Source organism: Artibeus jamaicensis, unplaced genomic scaffold, assembly GCF_021234435.1.
Source record: "Artibeus jamaicensis isolate MK-2021 breed Jamaican fruit bat unplaced genomic scaffold, CSHL_Jam_final contig_513, whole genome shotgun sequence".
Taxonomy (NCBI): Eukaryota; Metazoa; Chordata; class Mammalia; order Chiroptera; family Phyllostomidae; genus Artibeus; species Artibeus jamaicensis.
Genome location: NW_026521867.1, coordinates 515762 through 531611, shown reverse-complemented (window position 1 = coordinate 531611; position 15850 = coordinate 515762). Strand labels below are relative to the sequence as shown.

Genomic DNA, 15850 nt, shown 5'->3' with positions numbered 1-15850 from the left:
GCACATCTGAGGTTTTACAGAAGATTGTCAGGAGCCATGGCAAGGGCAGCTCCTGCACCCACTGTTCTTCCCATCCATCCAGCCTTGGAGCTGATTTCTCTTTCACACATAGTGTGTCAGCAGAAGCAGGGGCTCTGCTACCTAATGCCACCTGAAGGCTACCAGCAAGGTCTCACCTTTCAGAAAGACTCTATCTGAAGTGAAGTCTGGTGGCCCGAACTTCTCAGCCCCCTCTTCTGATCTTATATTGCCCTCTTTTCTGGAGATCTTAGGGTGTCTGAGTTTGGGACCTGAGGATGTCTTACCCTTGAGTTTTCTGCTTGGCTTCATGGATATGAGAGCTTTCCTGCCTCAGTTATAAACAGAGTATACCTTCTCCTCCACCTCCCACCACCCCTAGACTAGACTAAACAAAAATATTTGCAAGTAAAACATGATTTTACTCAAAGCCTTCCCGTTCCCACTCCTCGAGCCCTAGTCTTTGTCTCCTGCTGTCTGAAAGCGGAGTACCTTGCCCTGTACTCTGCATCCTTGGAGGGTTTGCATAATGAGAGCAGCTACTGACAGTGAGCATCCCTACAACAAATAGTGGACTGAACAGTCTTGGGAGTTCTGTTTCACAGTAAGAGGTGTGGGCCAGGGTTCAAATCTGGGTAAGGGTTCAAATCAGGCTTGGCCCATACAAAGCTTGGGCTTTATCTATTACACTTTGACATGCCATCTTCCTCCCCAAGAAGCCTGAAGTGTCCCCTTTTCCAATCAGGACATGCTGATGAGTGACACTTCTCCCCCTTTCCTAGCCCAAAAGGATTGGTGGAAGCTGCAGCAGCTTCTTCCACTCTTAGGAGAAAACCAGAAACTCTCAGGCTCTGTTATGGCTCTTCCTATTTACCCCATCCCCCATTTTAGCATGCAGTCTGGGGATTATTTTCACTCTATCATTGAGTCCTTGTCTATTTGCTGAACATGTTTACATTGATCTCCAACTATAAGACCCTGTGGTAAATACCAACCAGGCAAATTCTAAGGGTAATTCCTTAATTCCCATTGTTCAAATAAATATGGTGAATTACCTCTTCATTTTGAAGCATGCGATAAGGACAACTTATATAAATTTGCATAAATTTCTCACACAAATCCAAATACTTGTCTTGAACAAGTAGCTGATGGTCCACATGGACATCTCAGAAAGGAATTCCGATAGAGAGGACCACAATCTGGCCCATCATTGCCAGGTTTATAAATCATCCTGAGGTAAAAGATTAATAAACTTTGGGACAGGTTAGATTTTTGGAGTAGGAGGAGGAAGGCTGGGGGCCGGTAAGTGGTGAGAATTCTCATCATAGAGATAATGCATCTTTTTCAATGTCAGGACCCTGGTATTCCCCAAACAAGAGGTCCTATGCTGTTTGTCCAGCTTTGATTATATGAAGCTAGTTTTTCAAATGGATGTGTTTTTTTCCATTTTGTAAATAAAATCATTAATCTTTCAAGTGGCTATCTAACTGCATTTGATAAAAAAAAAAGAGAGAGAGAGAAATTAGTGTGCATTGGCTTGGCCTGGGTGACAGCCAGCTTTCAATATTGTGCGTTAATAATAAAAGCAAACAATGTTTATTATCAACAATTCCTCTTGGCCAGACACTGTGCTTAGGATGTTGTTCCCATGATCTTAGTTTATCTACCCACACACTTGAGTTTTATCATCCCTCCTACCTTATAACCAAGGAAGCCAGGGCTCCCAGATGGTACACACTTTCTTAAGGATCTTACAGTTAGTACACATGGAATCCAGGAGTAAATCTCAAAATCTGATTCCACATTGTACTTTTTAAGACTTTGTTGTATAGAATAACATAGAGTATAGGACTCAAGATAATTCAGAATCACCTGTACCTGTCATCCCACGGTAGAAGGGTGAACCCTGGCTTACTCACCAACTATCTCCGCTTTCACAAAGTCATTAACCACACTCCAACCCATTCTGGTGAAATATTTCCTCTTGCTCCCACCTCTTGAGAAAAAGGTGGCAACTCAGATGGGAGGAGGTAAAGAGGAAAGTTCTTCCATTCTGTTGGAACGATAAACTGCTTAGCTTATTAAGTACTACCACCCAGCAGAACTTTCTCTAATGGTAATTTCCTTTACCATTCCTAAAACAAGGTTTTATCAAACCCCCAAAACTAGTTTTTCTCACTTTTGATCTTTTAAACAATTGTAAAATCACTAAAATTTTTTTGCAAAAAAGATTCTACAACAAAATGAATTTTAGCTCAAAATTTTGTAAAGTTCATTTGAAAATGAGGAAGGACTCACTTCAACTTGTAATAATGGCATTTCTCTTTTTCTTTCTACCTCATGGAATGATGTTATCAGCAAGTAAAACATTTAAGCTCCAAAACACCGATATAATCAGAAATTCTGCATCTCAACAGCCTTCTAGTCTAAAATATAGCAAGAACTTAAATTGTCTATGTCTTTTTATTTTTCTCTTGAGGAAACCCCAAAGTGTAAAATAACTTGAAGTCTATTTTTTTAATCTGTAATGCTTTACTTTAAAGATAAGCAACAAAAAATAATTCATAATAGCAATCAAGCCCTATATTGTGAATTTAATTTCTCAGTTAATTCCATTCTCCATATCTAACTACTAAGCCTAAAAATGTATTAAATTCTATCAAGTCATATTACTAAATTGTCACTTATGAATTTTTTCCTTGTTTTTCTCTGAGTTTCCTAGAGGTATTTGCATAAGTCTGCATGCCTCCTATTTTTAGGTCTACTACACATCCTCTTACTTTTTGACAAACAGCTCAATTTGTCAGTTATTAAATTAATCCTAAATTTGCCAGGCTGCACTCAGCCTGTATATCAAAATGATATTGAAGGAAGTTTCCTAATTTCCATATTGGAAATTTCTGCATTCAGGAGACCTGTGCCTTAACTTGGACTTGCCACTGACTAGTTCAGTAACAGTGGGTCAGTACTTGACCTCCCTGGGCCTCCGTTTCCTCCCCTGTGAGATGTGAGGATAGCATCTGGATCTTGCCAGCTCAGCAGCATTCTGGGTTTGAAATAGGTGATTTTCCCATGGAGCAGGAACATTCTAAGATTTTAGGTAGAAAACTAAGCAGGCATTTGCTTTCTAATGAAACTGTTTTAGAGAAAGAAATATTTTCCCTGAGTAAAAACCTTGCAAATAAATATGTCAGGCCCTCTCAGCTTATAAATTTCTGATACCCAAGTAAACCCAATTTGCTTGTGGTTAAGAGGAAAATCCAATGTTCATTGGCTTTCTAGTGTAGTTTTATATACACATCTAGATCCTATTTTTCAACCATTTTCTCTCTCCCTGGTCCAATCAGGATGCTGCCTTGATTTATAGTGAAGTAATTACTAGTCCTTTGATCAAATGCAAAGCATAGGTACTCAGAGAACACCCTCTGGAGTCTGGTGAGGCTTAGAAATCAAACAAAACTCAATTTTAATTTCCTCCACTTGGAGTGGGGAGTTTTGAAGACAAAACCACCACCCATTATGCACACATACACATATCACAGGGCATTTTATCAAGGGCCAGTGGATTTGGGAGCACTCAGACGTGGGATGGTCTGGGAATTCCTCAGAGATGGGAAGACTGCCCACAGGAGCTGGTACTTGGACCATCAGTATCAGCATGACCTGGAAACCTATTAGAAATGCAGAGTCTCAGATCCTATCCCAGATCCATCCACTGAATTGGCTACTCTGGGTGGGGCTTAGCATTACTGTTTTTTTTTTTTAAACAAATCCTGTACAGGTGATTCTGAGGCACACTCCAGTTTGACTATTTGTTTATGAGAAAGAAATGGCCTACCGCCATTTGGGAACATATTCAGAACCAGGTGAACAGCCTTACTAAAGCTCCAGGAAGCAGTGAGCTGGCAGCTACAGGGCTTAATGGGAGGCCTAACCTGGGATCCAACCACAATTTCCCCTTAGATAATCTTTTTCCTCCTCTGTAATGAGGGAAATTGCCCTGCCTTGCAGCGCGGCTGAGAGATGAAGCAAGGTAGTATAGGTAAAGTCCTTAGCACACTGCCTGGCATAGTGCAAGCAGTAGAACACACTGAGTCCCCAGGAGGTGAGAGGCTGAGGGAAAAGGTAGGAGAAACAAAGTAGGAAGTGTCAGGCCATAGGGATAATGGGCCTAATGAATAAGGGTTTTCCTGCGTTTCCTGTCTGTACAGGGTGTTTGTTATCAGTGCTTTATAGATAGCTAGAGAAGGCACTTTTTTGGGGGGTGAGGGGAACAACAAAATGAGGTCACAAATCCTGAAGTCCCTGAACCTGGCTTCTATGGACAGGATCTTCAGGTAGAGATTCCTGCAAAATGGTGCTCTCTAGGATACAGACAGAGAGGGCCAAGAGTCTAGACATGGAGCATTTTTAAATTTAATAATAACCAAGGACATGTTTCTGAATGTCTTCACCTTATTTCAAACAGGGGCTCTCTGGGAAGCAAATGAGGAGCTCATGCAGGGCTTCAGTCCCAGAAGAGGAAAGGGAGTCTCAGGGAGGGAAACACCTTGCTCAAGGTCACAGAGGTGAACACAAGCTCAGGGCATCTGACTTTAGCCACTTTTCTGCCTTGGGAGGAAGTGTGCCATGAGTGGGCGAGGCCAGAGAAAGCTTCACAGTCTATGACATTGGACATTTTAGCAGGTTTTACAGACTTCATTGGAGTTTTCCAGGGGACCAAAGAGGTGAAACATTTTAGACAAAGATACAAAAGCACAAAGAAATGACATGGGTGAATGGGACCTGCCAAGCGTTGGTCCTCTAAGATACCTCCAGCTCCTAGAAGAAGCTTTGAGCCTGAGTCCTGTCTCCATCCCTCAAATGAGGTGCTGGAGCTGTTGTCTTCTCAGTGAAGGTTTTCTTAGGCTCTGCTGAGGAAGAAATGCCAATCGGTCACAAAGTTAGGCAGTATAGAGCTTTATCAGGATTTGTGCACCCAGGTGAAGTTCTCTGGTCCGCAAAGTGGGGCTGAAGAAGCTGGGCCCAAGCAGGGAATGTGGTGAGTTTTATTTTGGTTGGCTCTCTTCATGGGAGCTGGGTACTGGTCCCCTTTGAACAAAGTGGCAATATAGCATTGGTGGTTCTCCTCGGACTCAGGCTGCTATGTGATATCCATTTTGGCAAAGCCCATTGCTTCAGCTCCCTGGTTTGACATCAGCCATCTTTTCAGGGTTGTAGTTCATTCGCCCTTCTGTCCTACCCCGCCCATCCTGACACTCAGATCATTTCAGTGTGTGCTGCATCTCTTGGCACTGAGACATGTAGTGACAGCTCATGGCACCTTGGCCCTCTGATCTTCCTCCCCAGCAGTGTCCAGCCTCGGGCATGACATCTGAAGGCTGTGGGAGCCACAACTCCCTTTGCTCATTACTCCAAGAAGTTGTCCCAAACAATCCTACCAGGCCTCTAGCTAGCTCTCCACTGACCAGAATTCACTCTAGATGCTCAGGAAAGTCAAGGACTGAGAGGCAGGTACTTCCTCAGGTCGGAACTTCCCCCAAACAATTGGCAATGAAGGTAACTGTGGTTTCCATTCAACATCAAAGGGTGGGCCTTTGGTTAAGGCTGGACTTGCACTATGGGAAGGACATCAGTCAAGGGCATGGTGATAAGCACCCTGCTGTCTGCATTTCTACTACTAACCTCTAATAACTGTTACTTTATATCAATATCAAACTTTCATTTTCCCAAACTTGTGTAACTGTCATAAAGAGTCCTGTTTCTCTGAAATAAAGATAATTTTGGCCCTTAAAATCAAGAGACCATGATGTGGCTACACCAGTAAATTTTTAGACCACAGTGACCCAATCCAGTGCTGAGAACAGTGGACATTACATGGAAGTTAGAAAATGAAAGGATGAATGGAAGAAAAGAAGGAAGAAAGGATGAATGAAAGGAGAAAAGATATTACAAATAGTATCATCACCAATAATTGCAGTGATTATTTTTCCATTTTCTGGACATGAGACCCTTTAGCTATATGAATCCTTAGCCACACTGAGGGACCAGAATGAAATAAACCAACCAAACTATTGAACATCTACTATGGGTGAAGGCCCCCAAAGCTCCTGGTGGCCACTAAGTATACTTCACAGTCTTTTGGAAATAGAGATACCTTTATTCTCAAAATATCAGTTCTTTTTCAATAAAATGCATTTTTTCCCTAGGAAAGGATGGAATTGGATTTAGATGCCAAGTCAAGAAGAATATCACTGGCAAGGGAGGCCAGCCAGGAAGTTTGGGGTCTAACTCAGACTTTCATCTAATACAGTTCCATTTTCACCCTGACACACACGTCCCCAAAAGGAGACAGAAGCAGTCTGTCTCCTTTTACACTCTGCTGAAGAGGCTTTAAACAATCATGAAGAACCAATGTCTCTTTCCATCTGCATTAATCAGACAAAAGGTAGAGGTGTTCTGAGATTAAAACTATCTAATATCCAAGTTTTATTATCTTATCCCCTTTTTTGTATTTTGATCTTAGGACTTCAAGGACAAAAAGGAACAAAAGGAGAATCAGGAGTTCCAGGTAAAGGGCCAACTTTGTTTTAATTTCCTCAGAAAGATGACTGCAAAGGCTCAGGCTTGGAGGGAGGGCTGCTTGACTTTGAACACACCACTGTGACCTTTCCTCATAGTGGCCAGGGCACAAGGTGCTTTGAGGCTAAGACTCTAGGATTCTGTCACTCAAGCCTAAGATTTTCTTCCTGAAAAACCTGAGGAATTACAGGGGGTGTAGGGAGAGGGCTAGTGTGGAACATAGCGAAGTGTCAGGAGAGCCAGTGGTAAAGTAGTGGCTTCAGGCTATACAGCCACCATAGTATCTCAAGCACCTACCCTCCTCCTCCTTCTGACTAGATTATTATTATCATCATCCTCGTTCACTTAGCCCCTGCTTGTAGTTGGTTACTGTGCCCCTGGCCCTTTCCATACTGCTTCTCCAGTCTTCTCAGCAGCTTGAGCCTAAGGAGTACTAAAGCAACAACACTTCTCAGACAAGCTGCTTGAGCAGTCTTTCTTCCTCACAAACTGCGCATCTACTCCTATTTTAACTTACTAAAGGAGAAATTGAGGCCTAGAAACATTCTAGCAAATTCTTCCAGAATGTCTAGAACTTCCACCCAATTTTGTAGTCTGATGAAGACCAATGACCTCTGGAATCCTGTCAGCAAGTTTTCAACCAGCATTTACACTCAAGTCAGGAGATCTGAGCAGCACCATGCCCTCCTCAGTTGGACCAAAGATACCAGCCAAACATCCAAACAATCCAATTCACAGGGGACACCAGCTAGTTAAGGACAACTCACTCATTAAACACCAAGGCTCTTGGTCCCACTTGCAGAGCAGAGCTTCTAACAGAGTGGTCTTTCTCCTCCCTAGGCCCTGCAGGCATGAAGGGAGACAAAGGAAGCCCAGGAATGGCAGGCCCCAAGGGTGCATCTGGACCAAGTGGCCAGAAGGGAGACCCAGGAATGAAAGGTAAGGCCTCTGTTTCTTTTTTGTGGTTTTGAAGAAGTCCTGGTGTAAGGGGCTTGGGTATTTTCAGGACCAGAAGGGTTAAGGTCTCTTGGTTTAGTGGACAACTCCTGAGCTGGGATTGGCCTCAGCTCTGAGCCTACAAAAGTAGATAAGGCACAGTCCAGCACTCAGAGAGGCAGACATGAGAACTTGCACTCACACTATGCCCAGCCATGCCCCCACCACTCTGGACAGTTTCCATGACTGACCAGATCTTACCATGAAGGAGATGCTTCCCACTCCATGTCTCTTACCTTTGCAATGTCCCTTGCTAATCTAGTTTGGGGCCTTCCTGCTGTGGATTAGGTCCATTTCTTTGTGCTTAAATGATGGTGCCCATGGAATGCCCTGTCCCCATGATGCCAGGTCCCTGGCAAAGCTGGAAAGAGAATATGACCTCCTTGGCATCCCTCCAACCTCCTGCCATGGATGACAGAGGAGGGCAAGGGGGTCTGGCCTGGTTCCCTTCAATTCCTGTGGTTTTTCTCCTTGTGACAGGATCTCCTGGGTCTCAAGGAGCAAAGGGAGAAAAAGGTCAAAAAGGTAATTGCTGTTTTTATTCTCTTTTATTTGTGCTTTATAGTCAATTCTATACTTGAAAATTGTGTGTGTGGTAGGGGTAGAGGCCCTGGTTCTCAGAAAAAAATTCTCATTTTTTAGAAAGGTCAATGAGCTCTTTTTCTGAATAAGCCTGCTCCTAACAATAACCATAGCACAACAGTCTCCCTTCATTCCTCCCTCCTTTCCTCCCTCCCTCCCTTTCTTCCTTCCTTCTTTCCTTCCTCCCTCCCTCCCTTCCTTCCTTCCTTCCTTCCTTCCTTCCTTCCTTCCTTCCTTCCTTCCTTCCTTTCCTTCCTTCCTTCCTCCCTTCCTTCCTCCATCTCCCTTTCTCCTCCCTTCCATTTCTCTCTTCTTTCATCTCCCCTTCTTTTCTTTTTTCTCTCCTTCTCCTTTTTCCTTCCTTCCTTTTTTTCTCCCCATAATGCAAGGCAAAACACGGTCAGCTGGACTTACAAGACCAACCACAGAGGCCCCTGGTTCTATGGCATCATGCCTGTAGGCCCAGAGGTACAAAGGCTGCTTGCCAGGTCATGTTGGTGCCATATGTGGGATATTCCTGACCAGCAGGGGGTTTCTTTCCCCTAACTATAGGGGAAATGCCCCCAAATGAAAAGGCAGAGTCTACATTTACACAAAGTTCTAGGCTGCCTTCCTCGCCTCTCTTATGTGTTTTTTCACCCAGGTGAATTCCCGATACCTGTCAGGATTATCGGCTCTGCAAACCGAGGACGGGCTGAAATTTACTATGGCAATTCCTGGGGGACAATTTGTGATGATAACTGGGACAATTCGGATGCCACTGTCTTCTGCCGCATGCTGGGTTACTCAGCGGGGAAGGCCATTTACCATGTGGGAGCTGGTAAGTGAGTCCCCGACCAGCAGCCTCTTTCCTTAAGGAGCTGACATGGGCTTTCTCTCCCTTTGATTGCAAGTTATTCAGTGTGGTTTGAGTTAGAATAGAAAGATTGGTTCAAGCAACTGAGAAGTTCTACAGCTCAGGGCCCTAGGATTCCATCCTTCTAGCTTGGCAGCCCTTGAAAAAATATGACCTTTCTTCTCCAAGATTGACAGCAAGGCTTGGTTAGAGCTCTGACTGGCTTGGCTTGGTCAATATCTGTCCATACCTTGAGCCAGAATGCAGTATAGCTGATGGTGTTTGAGAGGAATGACTCTCCAAAGATTAGTAGAGGTGCTGGTGCTTGAAGAATGGAGAAAAGTTGCAATGCAGGGAAACACAGGCGTTCATTCCAACTGTCTGGGAAGTAGAGGAAACTAGTGGGTCAGGATTGCCCACTCTGTGATCACCTGTAAGGAGAAGGTGTGAAGGAAGAGAAAGAAAATCAGAGAAGGGGCTTCCTAAAATCAGTACAGGTTGCTAGAGACTCAACCTGTGTCTTTCAGGAAAAGGTTCAAGCTTTCAATAAAGGAGTTAAATCCTCAGGCTGAAACCATTTTTTCGGCCGTAAGGGCTGATCTGGCACAGATGCTAGGCCCACTCCTCCTGCTCCCACCCCCAAAATTCTCTCTGCCCTTACTCCACCCAAGTGCATAACTATCCTTTAATCTGAGTCCAGGTGGATTGTAAAACAACTTTAAAATACGCATTCCCCTTGTACAGATTGTCACACTGTGGTGTCAATTAATGCAATGAAATAATCCGTTTTCCTCTGAGCTCTTGATCTAAAATCAGCTATATCAGAAGAAAGGGGGGTTGAAGAAGGTGAATGCTTGGGAGAAACATGGATAGGCTCTAGTGACCCAGCAGGAAATGATAAATGCTGAGAGGCTCCCAGGAGGAGATTTCAAATAGTGCATGTATTAGTATTAAATGCTTGGATGAGATTTTGTCAAAGGGAAGAAAGCACAACAGAGGCAGAACCATTAAAAGAGACTAGTCCAGCCATCAGCACCTTGGGCCTGAAATGATGTCAGAGAAATTGGCAGTCTACCATAAATGGGTGCCCCCAACCATCAGTGAGTAACTCAGCTTTGAGCCTAATCCCAAGCTCCTTTCCCTCCTTGCTTTCTCTGTGAATAGGCACTGGTGCAATTTGGCTGGATGATGTTTCATGTCAAGGGACAGAGACAAGCCTGTGGAGCTGCAGCAAGAGCAAATGGGGCTCTCACAATTGTAACCACAGTGAAGATGCCGGTGTGGAATGCAGCTGACCTGCTGTAGCCCTTACATTGTTCTGCCCCCAACGTGCCTGCTGGACCCACTTGGGGAAGACCAGCACTCACTGAGGGGTTCCCTGAAAGTGGGGTCATTAATAAAATTCAATGTGCTACTTGGCAATGTAAATGGCCATGGCTGAAATCATTCCATCCCTTTTTGATGTACCCAATCAATGTACAACCTTGCACTGAGTTCTCACATGCCCCTGCACACAGGGACAGTGGAGTCCCCACTTATAGCCAGGGGGAGGGTGGGGGTACAGGGGATCTAAATGAGATACAGAAGGTGAAGGCCACCTGTAGTCACAATTAGTCATGACCATTCCTTCAATCATTCAGATGGAGCATCTCTCATAGCATGTTCTCCCTCCAGCACTGGAGCTGTTCAGCATGATATATAGGAATTGCACCTTTAAGCATGAACATTAGCTCTTATTACAATGTGAGCTCCAGAAATGCAGGGACTTTTGTCTGTTGAATTCATTCCTATAGGGGCTCAGCAAATAATTGCTCAATGAATGACTGAATTAAACCAAGACGATAGAGCAGCTCACCTACTCTGAGAAATTTGGCTTCTGGCTTCCTTTTCATTCTTCCCCTGGGATCACATTCTCTCTGTCTGTCTCTCTGTCTCTTATCCTCTCCTCTCCCCTAATCTCCAGGGGTTATAAATGATTCAGATGAATGTTGAATTTTAGAGAGTGAATGCATGTATGATGTGACTCTGATGTACCATCATTCACGCTTGACCCATGAGTTGCTCAGCTTCAGGGAATTAGGAAAATTGCTGAGGGTCACTTGTAAATGGTAAAGCCAAGGTAGAACTTAGGGAGGAGCAATGGAAGGGTTGGGAGATGGAGGAGCTCTGGCTGCTGCCCAGCACAGGCACAGCACAAGCAAGTGGCCCTCACCAGGACACTTCAGGGCTCCCCTTGGGAACTCAAGCAAACCACCCAGAAGCCACAACAATTTCAGGGGCTACAGGTTCACAATTCTAGAACAAGTGTCAGAGCTGCAAGGGGACAGAGGGGAAGGGACCCTGGCAGGGAGCGGGACTTGAAAGTTGGCTGTTTTAACTTTGCAGAAACCTCTGTAATGATGCATCTTTTGCTGTCATGTTGGGATGGAGGAATGGTAGACTAGGGAGAACTTAAAATGTCAAGAAGACATTTTAAGCCATATCAGAGGTTCTGGGATATAATATTTTGAAAATATATAAATAGAGTATTTTATAAGCATCTCTTATCTCTTTATGCCTGTTATCTCCCAAGAAGTTTTTTTGTTCAAGGGAAGGAAATAACTGGTACTGTTACCTGACAGGGGACCTGGTCCTGAGCAGGTCTGCCTAGAGCCAGCTGGTAGTGTGTGGGTTCTTGACTTTGTGCAGGATAAATTTCACAACACAAGTCCATGCGACTAGGAGGGTACATTTATTAAAACTGGGGAGAATAAAACAAGGAAGGACTTAGCATAGAAGAAGCAACAGAAGAGCCTAGGCTGGGCTGCTTTTGCTCACTGGGAAGTCAGAGAAAAGGGGATCGTGGGGAGAGTTCAGGGAGTCAGCAGGAGATGAGGTGCCACTGCACATTGCTCCCTTGGTTGTAAGTCTTGTAGGGCCCCATAGAGTTTGGAGATATGCGCCTGTGGGGAAGAAGTGAGGGAAATAGAGGGGGAAGGGAATGGTGTGGGCTGCTCCTAGGGGGAGAGCGCTGCTGAGTCCTTTGTCTTAAGGCCTTTGTCTCTTTCTTACAGTTGGGAATTCAGAAGAAGATTTCAGCAGAATATTCACCAGTTTTCCAGGTGTGCTCTTTCAGGGTCATGGTCTCCACTGATTGGCTAGTGCCAGGGTAATTAGTCATTGCAGCTGGTCCTGGCTTCGCCCACCTGGTTTGCTACTTTTCTGGTTTGGGAGCTGAAATACAACTGAGGCCTAGATGCTCTCTAAGGAGATGACCTTCTGTGTGTGGCTGTAAATTACTCAGCCCATTTGTTCATCTCTTTCTCAGTTTCCCTGTTCCTCTTATCCTGGCTTACTGGCCTGTCTCAGTACTGCCTGAAACCGATGTCATCTCACCCATCCGAATCTCAAATCTGACTTTCTGAACCTCTTGAAAACATGAGCACCATGAGAATAGAGATGAAAGCAGAACTATTTTCTTACTTTTAGCTCATCAAAAGCCAAGCCTTGCTGACTTGATCATAGTATTTTAAGGAAAGGAGGTCTGACCTGAGCCAACAGGGCAGGCATGAGGTGAAAGCCTCCCTACCCCCTCGCTCAGTGGATTGTGGGAAAAGGGGATCAGGAGATAGAAGCAGAGGGGAGGGTCGACCTGGTACCCTCAGAGCCAGATCCTGCTTTTTTATTTTGTGTCACAGAATCCGCCTACTGCAAGAATGATGGCCTGTGGGACTCCTTGCTGCCTACAGGACCCCTGTTGCCATGCTCAGAGACCTATTGGCACTTGTACATTCTCTCTCTCTCTCACCTTCCCCCCCACACACATCTTTTCACAAGAACAAAAACACTTTATAAGCACAGAATAGTCAAAATCCTTGCAGAGAATGGACCATCTATGCTGCCAAACCACACCCAACACTTCCCCTCCATGGCACTGGTTTTCATCTCTGAGCTGTGGATAAGGTGTAGGTCTGTCTCCTGACCTCTTGTCATATGCATCTTCCTGCCAAATTCCTTCTATGCAGGTACCTCAAAGGTCAGGCAGCTAGAGCCTGACCCATCATCCACCCCTCCTATGATCCCCATCTCAGCCAATGTGTACTCCCTCCATCTAGTGCCCAAGACAAAAACTGAGTGTCAAAAGCCATGTCTCCCCTCTGTTACCCCTCATCAACCAGGCACCAAATCCAACTAATTCAACTTCTCAGGTATCTTTTCAGTGCATCTAGCTCTCCTCATCTTTGCCACCACAATGGTCCAGGACATAACAGCAATTGGCTGGATGCTTGGACCATCTCCTAATTAGTCTCTTCCCTCCACCGCACTCCACAAGCCGCTCATTTATTTCGCACAGAGCAGCCTGAAAGATACTTAGAAATGACAAAGCTAACCATGCCACTCCCTGCCTAAAACCTTCAATGGTTCCCCACCTTCTTATGTAGTGGGGCAGATTCATCACAGTGGCTTATAAGGAAGTGACCTTGACAATTGATCTCACACGGCTGTCCAGCAACCTTAATGTTCTTTTCTTTTCATTTTTATTGCATTTTTCCATTGCCATTTAGTCTCCTTATACCTCCCTCCCTGCAACAACCTTAATGTTTCAAATCCTATTACATCTAGTTTTCTGTTCATGTAGTTTTTCTTATGCAGTGTCTCCTATACAACAGGCTCTTGATGAGTGTTTTTTGATTGACTCCCTAAACAAATGAAGGAATGCCAAGCAGAGCACTTAGCTTCTCTGTGCTGGGATAGCTTTACAGTCTTTCCTCAGACAGGAGGTACATCCTTGTTGTACCTTGTACTCTAATTATTTTTACTGAAGATCCTGACTCAGTTTCCCAGATACAAAGAAATGGTTTTCATCAAGGCAAATCTAACCTTTGGCCTTTTACATCTTATAAAGTTAGGCTTCAAAACGAAATAATGGGGCCCATGTTTTACTAGGTGTGCTGTTTAAAAGATTTTTTAGTTTGTCTTTTCCTGCTGCCTCAACATCCCCATGAACAGGCTATGAATATAGGCCTAGGTGACCAGGTACATCAGGGTGAGAAGGCAGGTCCCTACCATAAATTCCCCTTTTTTACCTTCTTACATCTATGACCTAGTGACATTCAAAGGCACCAATGAAATCCTTTTGTGCCCTTTGCTTGTGAACCCCACCTGACCCCCATAATCAAGACCTTCACCTATGAATCCTTGCTCTCTCTGCTCCCTGCCTTCAAGGTTGATCCCATTCCCTGGCACTTCCTTTGCATGATCCCCTCTCTGTAGGACCATGAGTATAATCAACTTTGTTTTCCCGCATCTGTCCTGTGCCTACTCTTGTGGCTGCAACTGACCTGATCATCCCCCAAGAGAACACAGAGCACTAGAACATCACATGATATGACTGAAATCATTCCCATTTTGTAAAAAATGCAAACTGAGTCACAAAGAGGTTAAGTAACATGGTATGTTGACTTCGATTCACACTCTTCTGTTCATGGCCTTTACAATGTGACTTTGCAGCTCTTCTCAGCAGAATCCAGGTCTGTTGCTCTTTCATTCTCATTCTCTCTCTCTCAGCATTCCTGCCACTAGTTCATGGGGTGGTTTGTCACACAGCAATAACCACCTGATAAGGTTAACCTGATGGAGGACACACAGCTGGTAAGAAGCAGAGAGGGATTCAAAACCAGGTTCATTAGGTACAAGTAAGATTAAGAGATAAAGGACAGTCGCTGCCACCTGCACCTCTGTCAGGCAGTTCCTCTGATAAGCTCTAAGGCTGAGCTAAGCTGAGGCCGCTCCCCTTTCAGATACACAGGGGCCACAGCACATGGCAGCAGTGTGGGCGTGCTGATCCTGTGGCTGACTGGAGGCTGATGTGGGGCTGAAGAGGAACTGGGTAAAATTAGCATGCCAGCATCAACTTCCAGAGAGCAAGCTGGTATGGGGCTGTTCCCTCTAAATGTTGGGCATGGCCTCCTGGCCTCTGCATGACACTGTTGCCAGTGACTTAGTTGTGCTGCCCAATGGAAATAATTCTTCCCTCTTGTTTCCCCTCCTGGAGACACCATGACCTGGCTGAGGCCTGTGGGAAAGATACCAGTACTGAACAGACTGGCTGGGCAAGACAGAGACGGCAGGGCCCCTGAAGACCCTCTGTGCACAAGCCTCCATTTTCCCCTGCCAAACTGTTTCCCAGAACCCACCTGTAAAGTCACAGCTAAGCATAAATGTTCAGAAGCCAAACTGCCTGGGTTAGAATCCTGTTATCCATGTAACAGGTCTTTACCTGGACAACCAAGTTATTGAACCTCTCTGAGCCTGGTTTTCCAGTCTTAAAATAAAGATAACAGTTCTTCTCTCTCAGAGTTCTTGTGAGGATTACCTGAAATAAGAAGTACAAAGGAAGCATTTGAAATTATGCCTGGCACATGGTAAACAGTGTTAGTTATTGCGATCCTTCAAAATCCTTCGCAGTTCACCCCTTGACCCCCAACACTACCCCACTAAGCCGTTTGCACCAAGTAGATAAGTAGTAGATAAATCTTCTAGAGCCCTCCCATCCATATGATGACTTGGTGTTGGGTGATGAGGATGGTGTAACTGTGGGTCCTCCAGAAGCCAACACAGAGGGAGTTGGGAGTGGGAGAGGTTTACTGGAGGTAATGCCTGTAAGAAGGTGGAGAGAGCAGGAGTAAGCAGGAGAGCCTCAGGCCAACATGCAAACATGACTGAGTCTCAGCCAACTCTACAAGGAGTTCTGGAGAAGAGAGGACTAGCCAGGCCCCAGTACAACCCTCCTCAGTCCCTGGCCAGGGGCTGCCCTGGAAGTGCATGAACTTGACCCACAAGTAGAGGTGGATCCTG

The 15850-nt window shown here is 44.9% G+C and overlaps 1 protein-coding gene across 1 annotated transcript in view; it reads left to right on the top strand.

Annotated features, from left to right (window-relative positions):
* The window catches only part of MARCO (macrophage receptor with collagenous structure), a 41180-nt gene extending 30749 nt beyond the window's left edge, over nt 1–10431 (top strand). The window contains exons 12-16 of the mRNA XM_037154096.2: nt 6545–6589; nt 7441–7539; nt 8077–8121; nt 8822–8998; nt 10178–10431. Coding sequence (XP_037009991.2) covers nt 6545–6589; nt 7441–7539; nt 8077–8121; nt 8822–8998; nt 10178–10308 — 497 coding nt within the window. The 3' untranslated portion in view covers nt 10309–10431. The remainder of the gene's footprint in view (nt 1–6544; nt 6590–7440; nt 7540–8076; nt 8122–8821; nt 8999–10177) is intronic.
* Nucleotides 10432–15850: the final 5419 nt, after the last annotated feature.